This window comes from Danio rerio, chromosome 10, assembly GCF_052040795.2.
Source record: "Danio rerio strain M-AB ecotype USA chromosome 10, GRCz13ab, whole genome shotgun sequence".
Classification (NCBI taxonomy): Eukaryota; Metazoa; Chordata; class Actinopteri; order Cypriniformes; family Danionidae; genus Danio; species Danio rerio.
In genome coordinates this window covers 1,295,001-1,313,744 of record NC_141030.1, presented here as the reverse complement: position 1 = coordinate 1,313,744, position 18,744 = coordinate 1,295,001, and the positions used below count along the sequence as shown (strand labels likewise).

The following is an 18,744-nucleotide window of genomic DNA, read 5'->3' as shown; positions in this document are numbered from 1 at the left end:
TGTTTTTAATTAGTTGTTTTACACCTCTGGATATTTGGACTAGAAATGAGACGAAAACTCCTGCACACGCACACACTCAGAGTGGTGTTTCTGGGCTGTCCTGATGCTTTCTGACAGGTTAAACTGTTACAAACCGCAGGATTGGTGCTGCAGGGGCTGCTGGGGTTGAGCGTGTTTCTGCCGCTCTAATGAAAAGGACACGAGACCTCACGGGAGCGCTTGAGTTTCTGATATCTGTCCATCTGTCACAGTGAGACACCTCAGAGAGAGTGTGTGTGTGTGTGTGTGTGTGTGTATGTGTGTGTGTGTGTGTGTGTGTGTGTGTGTGTGTGTGTGTGTGTGTGTGTGTGTGTGAGTGATGTCAGTGTGTGATGAAAAGAAAAGTGCTGTTCATTGTTGCTGTATTGCTAATATTTATGACTCCTTTTTTTGGAAAAATGTGTTTATTGGGATATAGATGATGTAGAATGCAGAACAGTGAATGAATATCAGGATCATCCTTTTTAAGAGTTAGCGTTTAAAAAACATCGAAACCACAAAAAAGATCAGCAAATAAACAATTTCTAAACAAACAAACGTGAAGGAATGAGAATATTGGAGCATTTTAGCACATTCAGTCTGGTTTTCTGTGTGTTTATATGTGTATACATGTGTGTGTGTGTGTGTGTGTGTGTGTGTGTGTGTGTGTGTGTGTCTGTATGTTTGTATGTGTGTGTGTCTCTGTGTGTTTGTTTGTATGTGTGCATGTACATCTGTACTTGTTTGTATGTATGTGTACATGTTCTTGTGTGTGTTTTTGTATGAGTGTATGTGTGTGTACATGTGTACTTGTTTGTGAATGTGTGTAAACACTTGTATGGGTGCTTGTGTGTGCGTTTTTATATGATGTGCGCATGTGCATGTGTGTATGCATGCGTGTGCATGCATCTATGTGTGATTGTGTGTGTGTATGCATGAGTGCATGTTCATGCATCTGTGTGGTGATTGTGTGTGTGTGTGTGTGCATGTTATTTTGTGTATGTGTGCATGTTTGTATGAGTGTGTGTGTGTGTGTGTGTGTGTGTGTGTGTGTGTGTGTGTGTATGCATGAGAGCGTGTACATGCATCTGTGTGGTGATTGTGGGTGTGTGGATATTATTTTGTGTATGTGTGCGTGTTTGTATGAGTGTATGTGTGTGTGTGTGTGTGTGTGTGTGTGTGTGTGCGTACAGATGTTCTTGTGGGTATATTTGTAGGATTTTTGTGTACGCATGTGTGTGTGCATGCATGTATGTGCATGTATCTGTGTGTTTGTGTGCATGTCCATGTTTGTGTGTGTGAGAGTGTCTCTCTGTGTGTGTGTGTGTGTGTGTAAGAACTACTAATATGCATGCCTACATGTGCATGCATGTTTGTGTGTGTACCTGCATCTGTGTGTGATTGCGTGTGTGTGTGATTGTGTGTGTGTGTGTTTGTAAGGTTAGAGTCCCAGCAGTGTGTGTGTGTATGTGTGTGTGTATCCTGCGTTTGCTCTCATCGGTGTCGTCCGTCAGCAACTGGAGCGCTGCAGGAAGAGGCTGATCGATTAGGACTCAGTTTCCATCTGAACACACACTGACCTGAGAGCAGCCGACAGGGAGATCAAACACACTTCAGACAGCATCTGTGCAAGGCATTATGGGTTGGAGGTCAGGTGATTGTTTCAAAAGAGTTGCTTAATGGTTGCTAGGGTGCAGTGAGGTTGCTAGGGTATTGTGGTGAAAATGCTGCATCTTGTCTCTCAGGCTGATGTGCATTGTAGTGGTTGGGCTGCTGCTGGAGGGGCATCCATTGTGTAAAACTTATACTGGAATAGTTGACGGTTCATTCCGCTGTGGCAAACCCTGATTAATAAAGGGACTAAGCTGAAAAGAAAATGAATGAATGACTGTAATTGTAGTGCTGGATGTCTGAGTGGATGAGTGATTTGTTGATGTGCAGATGAGTGTGTGTGTGTGTGACTGAAGTGTGTTGTGTTTGTCTTTAGATGTGGACAGCAGCGTTCATTACACGGCTCTGCTCATCTCAGCGATGCTCTCCTTCATCATACTGGGCGTCATCATGTTCTACTGTTTCTTCAGGTACATCATCATCATCATCATCATCATCATCATCCTCATGGTCACTTTACCACATGACTCTTATTTATGGTTTCTGTGTGTGTGTGTGTGTGTGTGTGTGTGTGTGTGTGTGTGTGTGTGTGTGCGTGCGCGCGCGCAAGTATGTGTGTGTGTGTGTTGGTGTATGTGTGTGTGTATGTGAGAATGAGCGTGGGTGTGCGCATGTATATATGTGTGTATATATGTGAGTGTGTGTGCGCAAATGTGTGTGTGTATGCATGTGTCTGGCGTGTGTGTGTATATGTGTATGTATTTCTGGTGCATATATGTGCGTTTGTATATGTATTTGTGTACGTGTGTGCGTGTGTTTGTGTATGTGCATGTGTGTATGTTTGTTGTTGTGTGTGTGTGTATGTAATGTGTATTTGTTTCTGTGCATATGTGCGTTTGTGTGTATGTATTTGCATGTGTGTGTTCGTGTGTGTGTGTGTGTGTATGTTTGTTGGTGAATGTGTGTGTTTTTGGGTGTGTATGTGCATATATATATATATATATATATATATATATATATATATATATATATATATATATATATATATATATATATATATTTGTATATATGTGTGTATGTTTGCTGATGTGTATGTGTCTGGCGTGTGTGTATATGTATATTTGTTTCTCTGTATATGTGCGTTTGTGTATATGTATATGTGTATGTGTGTGTATGTTTGTTGGTGAATGTTTGTGTTTATGTGTGTGTGTATGTATGTGCATATATGTGTGTGTTTGTATGTGCATGTGTGTATGTTTGTTGGTGTGTGTCTGTGGCATGTGTGTATATGTGCTTGGGTGTGTGCATGTGTGTGCAAATGTGTGTCTGTGTGCACGTGTGTGCGTGGGTGTGTGTTTGTTTGTTGGTGAATGTGTGTTTATGTTTGTGTGTGTGTGTGTGTGTATGTTTGTTAGTGTATATGTGTGTATGTTTGTTGGTGAATGTGTGTTTATGTTTATGTGTGTGTGTGTGTGTGTGTGTATGTTTGTTAGTGTATATGTGCATATGTGTGTGTTTATGTGCATGTGTGTATGTTTGTTGGTGTGTGTGTGTATGTGTATTTGTTTCTGTGTATATGTGCGTTTGTGTATATGTATATGTGTATGTGTGTGTATGTTTGTTGGTGAATGTTTGTGTTTATGTGTGTATGTATGTGCATATATGTGTGTGTTTGTATGTGCATGTGTGAATGTTTGTTGGTGTGTGTCTGTGGCATGTGTGTATATGTGCGTGTATGAAGGTAATTCAGTTGCGAAACTCGAGAGCTTGCAAATGTAAATGTGAGCACTTGTGATAATAATATTTGTATGTGTAGGTTGAAATGTACACTTACAGCTCTGATGTGAACAGCTGAAATCCTCGATTTGCACACACACACAACAATCCACACACTTGTGTTTTAAATTCGAAGTTGCAGATTAATAGTTGTGTATTTGTAAAATGTCATTCACAAATACAAAGTGACAGACACACGTGTGCACGGCAAATTTGACTGCATCTTCGCTCTACAACCACAGGTCGGCACTCACAACCTCTCAGATTCGTCAGTACAACTACAAATCTCCCGCGCTCTGACTTTTGCTACACATCTCCCGCGATCTCTGTAGCAGAACTCATCGGTGCACTCGCAGATGCAGAGGCGTGAGCAGCGCTGGGCAGGGGAGGGGCGGGGCTGGTGTAAAGCTGTTTGATTGGCTGATGCCTGACCAATGAACAATGCCAGCAGCCAACAGGACTGAGGTGCAAAATAATCATTTCCCACGATTATTTTATTATTTAGGGTTTATTTAAACTCTTTTCTGAAGAGATTCTTGTTAAAAATAATAAATTCTGTGGAAATGTACATACCAGTAAAAGAGCAGCAAAGCCAGTTTATTGGCTAGAGCCAGCCAATGAGATGGGGCGTTTCTGTTTGTCAGCACACAGGGCAGCTCACGTTGTTGGAGGCCTCGAGCAATCAGAGGGTAAGTTATGATTTTTAATAATTATCTATATGTTCAATACTGTTAGCTAAGCTAAGGACTGTGCTGGGTGCTTCTCTTGTTTGTTTCTTATATAAGAAAACAGTTATGAGTTATCTAGGAGCTGCTTTCAATCATGTTATATGGTTCTAAAGATACGATTCAACCCACATGAAATAAGAAGTTGTAATAGTATTTATAGTAAATAATAGTACGTTTTTGAACCATACTAACTATAGTAAACTGTATTATACAGTATCTATTGCAGTATCTACAACTTTGTTAATGAATGCAACAGCACACTGTAGTATTAACTAGCATGAACTTTAATAAATTGAAGTATACTTGTATGTATGTATGTATGTATGTATATATATATATATATATATATATATATATATATATATATATATATATATATATATATATATAGCTTAAATTTGAAAAAATTGAAATATAGCTATCTGTTTAAAACTAAACATTCTAATGCCATTTATTATGCAAATATCAAGTTGAAACAAATCTGTTAAGAACACGTATTTATATGTAAAACCTAATACATTTTAAAGCAGTTTCATTTCTTTCTAATTTTTTACATCTACATGCATTACATCTGATTTAGGTCCACAACTTGCATCCTTCAACATGATATGTGTGTTCAAAGGAAGAGCAACTAGGTGAGGGAGACAGTGTCCATCGCTCGGCTGAGGGTCCACTTTGAGCATCTCATCTGCAGGGTTAAGCAACATAAGCTGAACAGTCATCATCTCTCTCTATTACAGCGAGCATCAACCAGCTTTACACAATGGCTTGCTTTCTGACCATTAGTAAAGGCTTGAGCAAAGTATTAAAGAGGAGATAACATTTGATGGGTAATGATGAAGTTGGATTTACCACCTCCATCTCATTATGAACAAGGAAAAACCCTGAAATATTTCAATACAAGTAACTAGACATTTGCACTGCACTTATTTGGACTGTAAATTTTATTTGACAAATTACATTTCACTTACAGAACAGGTGTCAAACTCAGTTCCTGGAGGGCTGCAGCTTTGCAAAGTTTAGTTCTAACCCTAATTAAACACACCTGATCAAACTAATTGAGTCCTTCAGGTTTGTTTGAAACTTTCACTTAAGTGTGTTGAAGCAAGGTTGCAACTAAAAACGTGCAGGGTTACGGCCCTTCAGGAACTGAGTTTGACACCCCTGCCTTACAGTAAAGTGTAAAAATACTACATTAAACAATTATCAAAATAAAAGTTGTGTTTGTGGGTGAGTGTGTGTTTTGTTCAAATCTGTAGTCATCTTGGCAAGAAAAAAGAGAAAATTAAGTCGGCTTCCTCTTGAATGATCTGAATCATTTTGAAGTGTTTGTAGATGAGCTGGATCATCATGTCATCTTTAGCATAAATAACATCCTATTCAAGCTATGCAGCTTCTGAGTTCCTCATCGACTTGAAACATGCTGATCTCTCCTGTCACTCCATCCTTACAGGAAACTGAGAAATAACCTATAGTTAGTAACGTTCATAATTAAAAAAGTGATATAAAGGACACACTGTACACAAACATGTAAATAGATAGATGGAAAGATAGATATGATGCAGGTTATAATAACAAAAACCGGTATGATCTGTAAGAAACTGAAACGCATAGTGTTATTTTTAATTGTGTGTGTGTGTGTGTGTGTGTAAATATACTTCAATTTATTAAAGTTCATGCTAGTTAATACTACAGTGTGCTGTTGCATTCATTAACAAAGTTGTAGATACTGCAATAGATACTGTATAATACAGTTTACTATAGTTAGTATGGTTCAAAAACGTACTATTATTTACTATAAATACTATTACAACTTCTTATTTCATGTGGGTTGAATCGTATCTTTAGAACCATATAACATGATTGAAAGCAGCTCCTAGATAACTCATAACTGTTTTCTTATATAAGAAACAAACAAGAGAAGCACCCAGCACAGTCCTTAGCTTAGCTAACAGTATTGAACATATAGATAATTATTAAAAATCATAACTTACCCTCTGATTGCTCGAGGCCTCCAACAACGTGAGCTGCCCTGTGTGCTGACAAACAGAAACGCCCCATCTCATTGGCTGGCTCTAGCCAATAAACTGGCTTTGCTGCTCTTTTACTGGTATGTACATTTCCACAGAATTTATTATTTTTAACAAGAATCTCTTCAGAAAAGAGTTTAAATAAACCCTAAATAATAAAATAATCGTGGGAAATGATTATTTTGCACCTCAGTCCTGTTGGCTGCTGGCATTGTTCATTGGTCAGGCATCAGCCAATCAAACAGCTTTACACCAGCCCCGCCCCTCCCCTGCCCAGCGCTGCTCACGCCTCTGCATCTGCGAGTGCACCGATGAGTTCTGCTACAGAGATCGCGGGAGATGTGTAGCAAAAGTCAGAGCGCGGGAGATTTGTAGTTGTACTGACGAATCTGAGAGGTTGTGAGTGCCGACCTGTGGTTGTAGAGCGAAGATGCAGTCAAATTTGCCGTGCACACGTGTGTCTGTCACTTTGTATTTGTGAATGACATTTTACAAATACACAACTATTAATCTGCAACTTCGAATTTAAAACACAAGTGTGTGGATTGTTGTGTGTGTGTGCAAATCGAGGATTTCAGCTGTTCACATCAGAGCTGTAAGTGTACATTTCAACCTACACATACAAATATTATTATCACAAGTGCTCACATTTACATTTGCAAGCTCTCGAGTTTCGCAACTGAATTACCTTCATATGCGTGGGTGTGTGCATGTGCATGTGTGTGCAAATGTGTGTCTGTGTGCACGTGTATGTGTGTGTGCGTGTGTTTGTTGGTGAATGTGTGTTTATGTGTGTGTGTATGTTTGTTAGTGTATATGTGCATATGTGTGTGTTTGTTTATGTGTATATGTGTATGTGTTTCTGGCGTGTGTGTGTTTGTGTATATGTGTGTCTGGCTTATATGTATGTATGTGCGTGCATGTGTTTATATAAATGTGTGTGTGTGTGTCAGGTACAGGCGTCAGGGCACACAGACGCGCTACAGTATGGGTCTGGAGCAGGACGAGAGCTTCATTCCTGCTGGAGAGTCTCTGAAGGATCTGATCGAGCAGTCGCAGAGCTCCGGCAGCGGATCCGGACTCCCTCTGCTGGTCAGACACACACAGCACACTCTGTTTGTCAGTAGAAGCATTAACTGTAGTCAAATTGTCTCTTTGTTAGTTTATCAGTGAGAATCAGCACAGACTGGTTTTATAAACTGGAGCAATATTAAATCAGTGATCACTGTACAGCATCAGTTGCATTAAAAACTGTAAAGCAGGGGGCTCTAACTCACATCGGGGGGCCATTGCAGTGACTGATAATTCATCTGAGGGCCGTTTAAACATTCAAGTACAAGGAAAAATCGGAAACCTGACATAATTGATGCATCTTAGGACCACAGACATGACGCTTATATTTCAAGCATTACCTGTCACCAGTGATGATGCAAATCATCATGTCACACATCAGCTGCTGAAATATACCGGTGTAGTTTCATTCATTCTTTTCTTGTCGGCTTAGTCCCTTTATTAATCTGGGGTCGCCACAGAGGAATGAACCGCCAACTTATCCAGCATAGGTTTTATGCAGCGGATGCCCTTCCAGCTGCAACTCATCTCCGGAAAAACATCCACACACACACACTCATACACTACGGACAATTTAGCCAACCCAATTGACCTGTACCGCATGTGTTTGGACTGTGGAGGAAACCCACGCAAATGTAGGGAGAACATGCAAACTCCACACAGAAACACCAACTGACACAGCCGGGACTTGAACCAGCAACCTTCTTGCTTTGAGACAATAGTGCTAAACACTGAGCCACCATGTCGACTGGTGTATTTTATTTTTTATATATTTTTATTTTTTAATACATTAATTAAAACATTAAGCCGAGGTTCGAACCAGCGACCTTCTTGCTGTCAGGTGACAGCACTACCTACTGCGCTACTGCGTCGCCCTATTCTAAAACATATCATTTACAAAAGCTAGCACGTATTCTAATATCATATATAAATAAATAAATAAATACATAAATAATGAGGCTATTTATTAAGAAATTAAATGTAATATCTATTATTTATTAGAACTGAAAAAAAACATAGTTTAATAATATTAATAATATTAGTGTTCATGATGATAATTATTATTATTATTGAGTAGGATGTTGTTTATTTATTTTTTATGTTTTTGAACAGTCTACTTTTACAATTTGAGACATTAAACCGCTGCAGAAATGTTCTGACCAGCAGGCCCATGTCAAGTACAGTACAGATACTTAATAAATAGCCCACTATAAATTAAAAGAATTAACGTATGCTTTTTGTTTTCACAAGCTTTGGAGACGTAACATAACTTCCGCTTTTAAATAATAGCTCACCTACAGCTTTCATCACGAGGTTGTGTTCAAAATGACATCAGTGTTTTCAAAGTGCACTGCGAAGGGAGCACAAATGTATTCATAAAGATCGACAAAACTGAACTGTAGAAATACTTTAAAAGCAAATTACAGCTAAGATAGATGAGCTTAATGCTTTATTATTTTGATTCATTCCAGCTTTAAATGTTAGACTGTTCTAAATGAATAGGGCCTAGGGGGGATAAGTGGGAATAGAACACAGCCAGGAACTGTTTCTAACTACAGCTCCAGAGGTATAGTTGCGAGTGCTCAAGTTTGCAGTTTGCGAATGTTCGTTGGAGCGACGGATTTGGGAAATGGCAAATCAACAAACTATGTTTGTAACGACGGAACTTGCGACCATATGTGGCTAACAGTGGTTTTGCTAAACGCACCCCAGACTGATGTTCAGTCAAGTTCAGTGATGTGGTCATGATTTTTGGTACCAGTTAAAAGCCTTGCAGCTACATTTTGAACTAACTGTAGGTGGGATAGAGTTGTCTGACTATTCCCGAAGTATAGCGAATTACAGTAGTCTAATCTAGAAGTTATAAAAGCATGAATAATTTTTTCCTAGAGAAACTGAATATTAAATGAGACAGCAGTGGGCGTGGCTTGTTTTTTCTACTGTGAGCTGATTGGATGTAGTAAAGTGGGCGTTTCATTCAGAAAGATGAGGGAGAGTTATTACAGCCTAACAGACTCCTCCTGCTCACCACTCTGCTGCTGTCAAACTGACAGCTGGAGGGGCGTGGTTAAGTGTGTTAGCCACGCCCAATACCTCAGACAGACACAATCTGAGAATTGAACTGGAAACAAACAGGAAGTGCATTATCAGATTTCAATCTTACTTTTCAAGGACAAACATTTATTATTTTTATCTTAATGTCAAGCACAGATGAACTGTTCAGCAATGTGAGCTCACAACATCAATACGGCTAGTTCTGATTTCATGTGTACTTTAACCTCTTTGTGCAACTGGTGCCTGGTATTAATGCTAATGCTAACGCTGTGTGGTTTAGGTGCAGAGGACCATCGCCAAGCAGATCCAGATGGTGAAGCAGATCGGGAAGGGCCGCTACGGGGAGGTGTGGATGGGCCGCTGGAGGGGCGAGCGGGTGGCTGTGAAGGTCTTCTTCACCACAGAGGAGGCCAGCTGGTTCAGGGAGACCGAGATCTACCAGACCGTCCTGATGAGACACGAGAACATACTGGGTGAGGAGACACGCATTCACACACACTTGTACACTCACACTGTCTATATCTACACCAATATAGGAATGCCACTTCAATTCGATATGCAGCTCATATTCATTCATTAATTATTATGAAATTATTTCAGTTTTAGTTTCGGGTTTTATAGCAACGTTATGGCGTAATTATTAGCAGAATTATAATGGTTATAGCTATGGAAATTTTCCCCCGGGACACCAACAACTGGCGCTACTTCATAATCACACCCCCACAAGAGCAAGCTCCTGATTGGTTAACGCAGCGTGAATGTCCACTGAAGTTCAAATTTTCAAACGGTAGCAACTTGTGCGAAACACACGTCAAATGCGAAAAACGCTCAATTCGTGCATATTGCGTCATTCGCACCGCACCATTCGTGTAATTCGCGTCATTTGAGCCATGTCATTCACGCGTATCGCGCCGCAGGATGTCTATTTGAACGTTTGCATTGACTTAACATGTAAATCACTCATGCTTGATGCTCCGTCAGCGTCTGGTGTGAACACAGGATGACGCTTATAGCTATGAAAAAACTATTCAACTACTTGAAAACTTCATGCATTCATTTATACTCTCATACATACATGCATTTATACATTCATTCATACATATATACATGCATTCATTCATTCATTCATTTATACATACATGCATTTATACATTCATTTATACATATATACATGCATTCATTCATTCATTCATTTACACATACATGCATTTATACATTCATTCATACATATATACAGGCATTCATTCATTCATTCATTTATACATCCATGCATTTATACATTCATTCATACATATATACATGCATTCATTCATTCATTCATTTATACATACATACATGCATTTATACATTCATTTATACATATATACAGGCATTCATTCATTCATTCATTCATTCATTCATTTATACATACATGCATTTATACATTCATTCATACATATATATATGCATTCATTCATTCATTTATACATACATGCATTTATACATTCATTTATACATATATACATGCATTCATTCATTCATTTATTCATTCATTCATTCATTTATACATACATGCATTTATACATTCATTCATACATATATATATGCATTCATTCATTCATTCATTCATTCATTTATACATACATGCATTTATACATTCATTTATACATATATACATGCATTCATTCATTCATTTATACATACATGCATTTATACATTAATTCATACATATATACATATATGCATTCATTCATTCATTTACACATACATGCATTTATACATTCATTCATACATATATATACATGCATTCATTCATTCATTTATACATACATGCATTTATACATTCATTTATACATATATATATACATGCATTCATTCATTCATACATATATATATACATGCATTCATTCATTTATACATACTTGCATTTATACATTCATTCATACATATATACATGCATTCATTCATTCATTTATACATACATGCATTTATACATTCATTTATACATATATACATGCATTCATTCATTCATTTATACATACATGCATTTATACATTCATTTATACATATATACATGCATTCATTCATTCATTCATTTATACATACATGCATTTATACATTCATTCATGCATATATACATGCATTCATTCATTCATTTATACATACATGCATTTATACATTCATTCATACATATATACATGCATTCATTCATTTATTCATTCATTTATACATACATGCATTTATACATTCATTTATACATATATACATGCATTCATTCATTCATTTATACATACATGCATTTATACATTCATTTATACATATATACATGCATTCATTCATTCATTCATTTATACATACATGCATTTATACATTCATTCATACATATATACATGCATTCATTCATTCATTCATTTATACTCTCATACATACATGCATTTATACATTCATTCATACATATATACATGCATTCATTCATTCATTCATTTATACATACATGCATTTATACATTCATTCATACATATATACATGCATTCATTCATTCATTTATACTCTCATACATGCATGCATTTATACATTCATTCATACATATATACATGCATTAATTAATTCATTCATTCATTTGTACATACATGCATTTATACATTCATTTATACATATATACATGCATTCATTTATTCATTTATACATACATGCATTTATACATTCATTTATACATATATACATGCATTCATTCATTCATTCATTCATTTGTACATACAAGCATTTATACATTCATTTATACATATATACATGCATTCATTCATTCATTTATACATACATGCATTTATACATTCATTCATACATATATACATGCATTCATTCATTCATTCATACTCTCATACATACATGCATTTATACATTCATTCATACATATATACATGCATTAATTCATTCATACATTCATTTATACATACATGCATTTATACATTCATTTATACATATATACATGCATTCATTCATTCATTTATTCATTCATTCATTTATACATACATGCATTTATACATTCATTCATACATATATATATGCATTCATTCATTCATTTATTCATTCATTCATTCATTTATACATACATGCATTTATACATTCATTCATACATATATATATGCATACATTCATTCATTTATACATACATGCATTTATACATTCATTTATACATATATACATGCATTCATTCATTCATTTATACATACATGCATTTATACATTAATTCATACATATATACATATATGCATTCATTCATTCATTTACACATACATGCATTTATACATTCATTTATACATATATATACATGCATTCATTCATTCATTCATTTATACATACATGCATTTATACATTCATTTATACATATATATACATGCATTCATTCATTCATACATATATATATATACATGCATTCATTCATTTATACATACTTGCATTTATACATTCATTCATACATATATACATGCATTCATTCATTCATTCATTTATACATACATGCATTTATACATTCATTTATACATATATACATGCATTCATTCATTCATTTATACATACATGCATTTATACATTCATTTATACATATATACATGCATTCATTCATTCATTCATTCATTTATACATACATGCATTTATACATTCATTCATACATATATACATGCATTCATTCATTCATTTATAGATACATGCATTTATACATTCATTCATACATATATACATGCATTCATTCATTTATTCATTCATTTATACATACATGCATTTATACATTCATTTATACATATATACATGCATTCATTCATTCATTCATTTATACATACATGCATTTATACATTCATTCATACATATATACATGCATTCATTCATTCATTCATTTATACTCTCATACATACATGCATTTATACATTCATTCATACATATATACATGCATTCATTCATTCATTCATTTATACATACATGCATTTATACATTCATCCATACATATATACATGCATTCATTCATTCATTCATTTATACTCTCATACATGCATGCATTTATACATTCATTCATACATATATACATGCATTAATTAATTCATTCATTCATTTGTACATACATGCATTTATACATTCATTTATACATATATACATGCATTCATTTATTCATTTATACATACATGCATTTATACATTCATTTATACATATATACATGCATTCATTCATTCATTCATTTGTACATACAAGCATTTATACATTCATTTATACATATATACATGCATTCATTCATTCATTTATACATACATGCATTTATACATTCATTCATACATATATACATGCATTCATTCATTCATTCATTTATACTCTCATACATACATGCATTTATACATTCATTCATACATATATACATGCATTAATTCATTCATACATTCATTTATACATACATGCATTTATACATTCATTTATACATATATACATGCATTCATTCATTTGTACATACATGCATTTATACATTCATTTATACATATATACATGCATTCATTCATTCATTCATTTATACATACATGCATTTATACATTCATTTATACATATATACATGCATTCATGCATTCATTCATTTATACATACATGCATTTATACATTCATTTATACATATATACATGCATTCATTCATTCATTTATACATACATGCATTTATACATTTATTCATACATATATACACACATTCATTCATTTATTTATACATACATGCGTTTATACATTCTCTCATTCTAAAATACATGCATTCATACATGCATACATTCACACATTCATACTTAAAACATTTATTCAAATGTACATTCATTTAGTCATACATACATACAATACATACATACATACATTCATACACATACATACATGCATTCATCCATACATACACACATTCATTCATACATACTCACACATACATGCATTCATACATTCATTCATTTATACATGCATTTATTTATTCATGCATTCATACGTTCATTCATACACACACTCATACATACATGCATTCATACATTTGTTCATTCATTCATACATACATTCATTTGTACATTTGTGTCTGTATGTGTGTGTTCAGGCTTCATCGCAGCAGATATTAAAGGCACGGGCTCGTGGACGCAGCTGTACCTGATCACGGATTATCACGAGAGCGGCTCGCTGTACGACTACCTGAAGTCCACCACGCTGGACACGCGCGCGCTGCTGCGGCTCTCGTACTCCGCCGTCTCCGGCCTCTGCCATCTGCACACTGAGATCTTCGGCACGCAGGGGAAACCGGCCATCGCCCACCGAGACCTGAAGAGCAAAAACATCCTGGTCAAGAAGAACAGCACCTGCTGCATCGCTGACCTCGGCCTCGCTGTCAAGTTCATCAGGTCAAACACACACACATGCATGCACACACAAGTACGTACATGCACGCACACACACACATATACATGCACAAATAAACACTCATTATTCACATGCACACACGCACTCATACACACATGCATTCATGCATACAAGCACACACACACGCGCTTGCTCACACACGTATGTTTACAAATGTTAAACAACTCTAAAGTGTTCGCTGTGTAAATAAACACAATGCACCTTTGTTAAAGCAGCAAACTTCATTATGTGTGTTGGTGTGTGTGTGTGTGTGTTCAGTGACACTAACGAAGTGGACATCCCTCCAAACACGCGTGTGGGCACCAAACGCTACATGCCTCCAGAGGTGCTGGACGAGAGTCTGAACCGCTGCCACTTCCAGTCCTACATCATGGCGGACATGTACAGCTTCGGCCTGATCCTGTGGGAGATCAGCAGGAGATGTGTGTCTGGCGGTCAGTACACACTAGTAGTTTGCACACTAACACATACACATGCACTCTCACACACACTTTACACAAGACCTTGTTCCCACTGTCACACACACTCTCTCTCTCTCATGCACACACATTCATTCATTCATTCATTCACACATTCATTCATACATGCATACAATAAGTTCATACAGGCATTCATACATACTCATACATATTTACTCATACATGCATACATACATGGATCCATACATTCATGCATTCATTTATACTCTCATACATACATGCATTTATACGTTCATTCATACATGCATACATACATTCATTCATGCATTCATTCATTTATACATACATGAATTTATATATTCTCTCATTCAAAAATACATGCATTCAGACATGCATATCCACACATTCATACTTAAAAACATTCATTCATACATACATTGATTTAGTCATACATACATACATTCATACACATACATACATGCATTCATCCATACATACACGCATTCATTCATACTCACACATGCATGCATTCATTCATTTATATATTCATGCATTCATTCATACACACACTCATACATTCATACATTTGTTCATTGATTCATACATACATTAATTTGTACATGCATTCATTCATGCATTTATTCATACATACAATCATACATGCATGCTTTCATACATTCATTCATTCATACATACATTCGTGCATGCATACATTCTCAGGTGAGAGATCACAGAGACAGTTTAAATCCCCGTAGGGCTGTTTATTATGGAGTGGAGCAAGGGAAAAGTACGTACATACATGCATTCATACACACATACATGAATTCATTTATGCATACATGAATTCATACAGTCATACATACACTCATATAAACATCCATTCAAACATACATAAATTCATTTATACGTACTCATACGTGCATGCATACATTCATTGATTCATTCATACATCCATGCATTCATTTATACATGCATTCATTCATTAATTCACACATACATACATTCATTAATTCATACGTTCATGCATTCATATATACTGTTCTAAGTGAGAGATCACACAGACACAGAGACAGTTTAAATCCCCGTAGGGCTGTTTATTATGGAGTGGAGCAAGGGGAAAGTGTTCTGCGATGTGCTGGGCGGTTAGTTTTTGGTCCATGCAAGTCAGGGTGCCCAGTTAGAGAACAGGGCAGGGCTCTGTGTGTTTACCGTCTCCCATGACGACGTCTTTTAGATGCTCCTCTCCCAACGAGCAGCAGCTGTCCCGGATCGGCACGTGAGTGTTGATCACAGTGAGAGAGTCCTTTCCATGGCAATGCAAATGCCACACTAGCAGGTCTGCCTCAATGCATACATATTCATCAATTCATTCATTCACATATACATTCATTCATACATGCATTCATTCACAAACACATACATTAATACATACATACATTCATTCATACACACATGCATTGACATATACATGCAATCACACACACATACATACACACATACGTTCATTCATACACATATACATTTAGTAATTCATACACACAGTCATATACTTATTCATTCATACACGCATTCATACAAACATACATGCATTTATTCACACACACATACATTTATTAATTCATTCACACATACATACACTTGTTCATTCACACATACATACATTCATTCATTCACTCACTCATTCATTTATGCATGCATTCACACATACATGCAAACATACATACATTCATTCATTTATACATGCATTTATTCACACACACACACACACACACACACACACACACACACACACACACACACACACACACACACACACACACACACACACACAATACATACATTCATACATGCATTCATTCACACACATACATTAATACATAAATTCATTCATGCATTCACATATACATACATGCATTCATACATACATGCATTCATACATACATTCATTCACACACACATTCACACATACATACATACATACACTCACTCATTCATTCTTACATGCATTCACACATACATATATTCATTCACACATGCATACATACACACATACATACATACATACATTCATTCACACATACATACATTCTTTCATTCACACACACACATTCACACACGCATTTATTCACACATTCATACATGCATTCATTCATACATACATTCATACACACACACATACATTCATTCATTTGTTCATACACACACATGCATTTATACATGCATACATTCATCAATTCATACATTCATTCACACATGTATTCATACATACATTAGTTCATACATTTATTCATACATTAATTTATTTATACACACATACAACATACATACATGCATTTATACATTCATTCATACATACATACATACATTTATACATTCATACACACACACATACATACACTCATACATACATGCATACATGAATTCATGCATACATGAATTCATACTGTCATACATCCACTCATACAAACATACATACATACATTCATTCATACATAAACTCATACATACATGCATACATTGATTCATGCATTCAATCACAAACACATACATTAATGTATACATTCATTCATTCACACGCATACACACACTCATTTATTCATACATGCATTCACACATACATGCAAACATACATACATACATTCATTCATTTATACATGCATTTATTCAAACACACACACACACATACAATACATACATTCATACATGCATTCATTCACACACATACATTAATACATAAATTCATTCATGCATTCACATATACATACATGCATTCATACATACATTCATTCATTCACACACACGCATTCATTCATACATTTATTCACACACATTCACACATACATACATACATACACTCACTCACTCATTCATTCTTACATGCATTCACACATACATATATTCATTCACACATGCATACATACACACATACATACATTCATTCACACATAAATACATTCTTTCATTCACACACACATTCACACACGCATTCATTCATACATACATTCATACACACACATACATTCATTCATTTGTTCATACACACATTCATGCATTCATTCATACACACACATGCATTTATACATGCATACATTCATTAATTCATACATTCATTCACACATGTATTCATACATACATTAGTTCATACATTTATCTATACACACATACAACATACATACATGCATTTATACATTCATTCATTCATACATACATACATTTATACATTCATACACACACACATACATACACTAATACATACATGCATACATGAATTCATACTGTCATACATCCACTCATACAAACATACATACATACATTCATTCATACATAAACTCATACATGCATGCATACATTGATTCATGCATTCAATCACAAACACATACATTAATGTATACATTCAGTCATTTACACGCATACACACACTCATTCATACATGCATTTACACACACACATACATGCAAACATACATTCATTCATTCACACATGCATTTTTACATACATACATTCATACATGCATTCATTCACTCACATACACATACATAAATTCATTCATGCATTCACACATACATTCATTAATTCATTCACACACACATTCATACATACATGCATACATACATACACTCATTCTTACATGCATTCACACAT

General features: G+C 35.3%; 1 protein-coding gene across 8 annotated transcripts in view; it reads left to right on the top strand.

Annotated features, from left to right (window-relative positions):
* Nucleotides 1-18,744, top strand: part of bmpr1bb (bone morphogenetic protein receptor type 1Bb) — a 102,868-nt gene that overhangs the window by 75,358 nt on the left and 8,766 nt on the right. For 7 of the 8 annotated variants that reach the window (XR_015500185.1, XR_015500186.1, XR_015500183.1 and 4 more), the window contains 5 exon segments: nucleotides 2,006-2,099; nucleotides 7,117-7,255; nucleotides 9,570-9,762; nucleotides 14,367-14,664; nucleotides 14,942-15,117. Coding sequence is in view for 4 of the 8 variants with exons in the window: in XM_087268726.1 (XP_087124852.1) it covers nucleotides 2,006-2,099; nucleotides 7,117-7,255; nucleotides 9,570-9,762; nucleotides 14,367-14,664; nucleotides 14,942-15,117 (900 nt within the window). In the remaining 4 variants the exon portion in view is untranslated. 8 annotated transcript variants of the gene reach the window in all.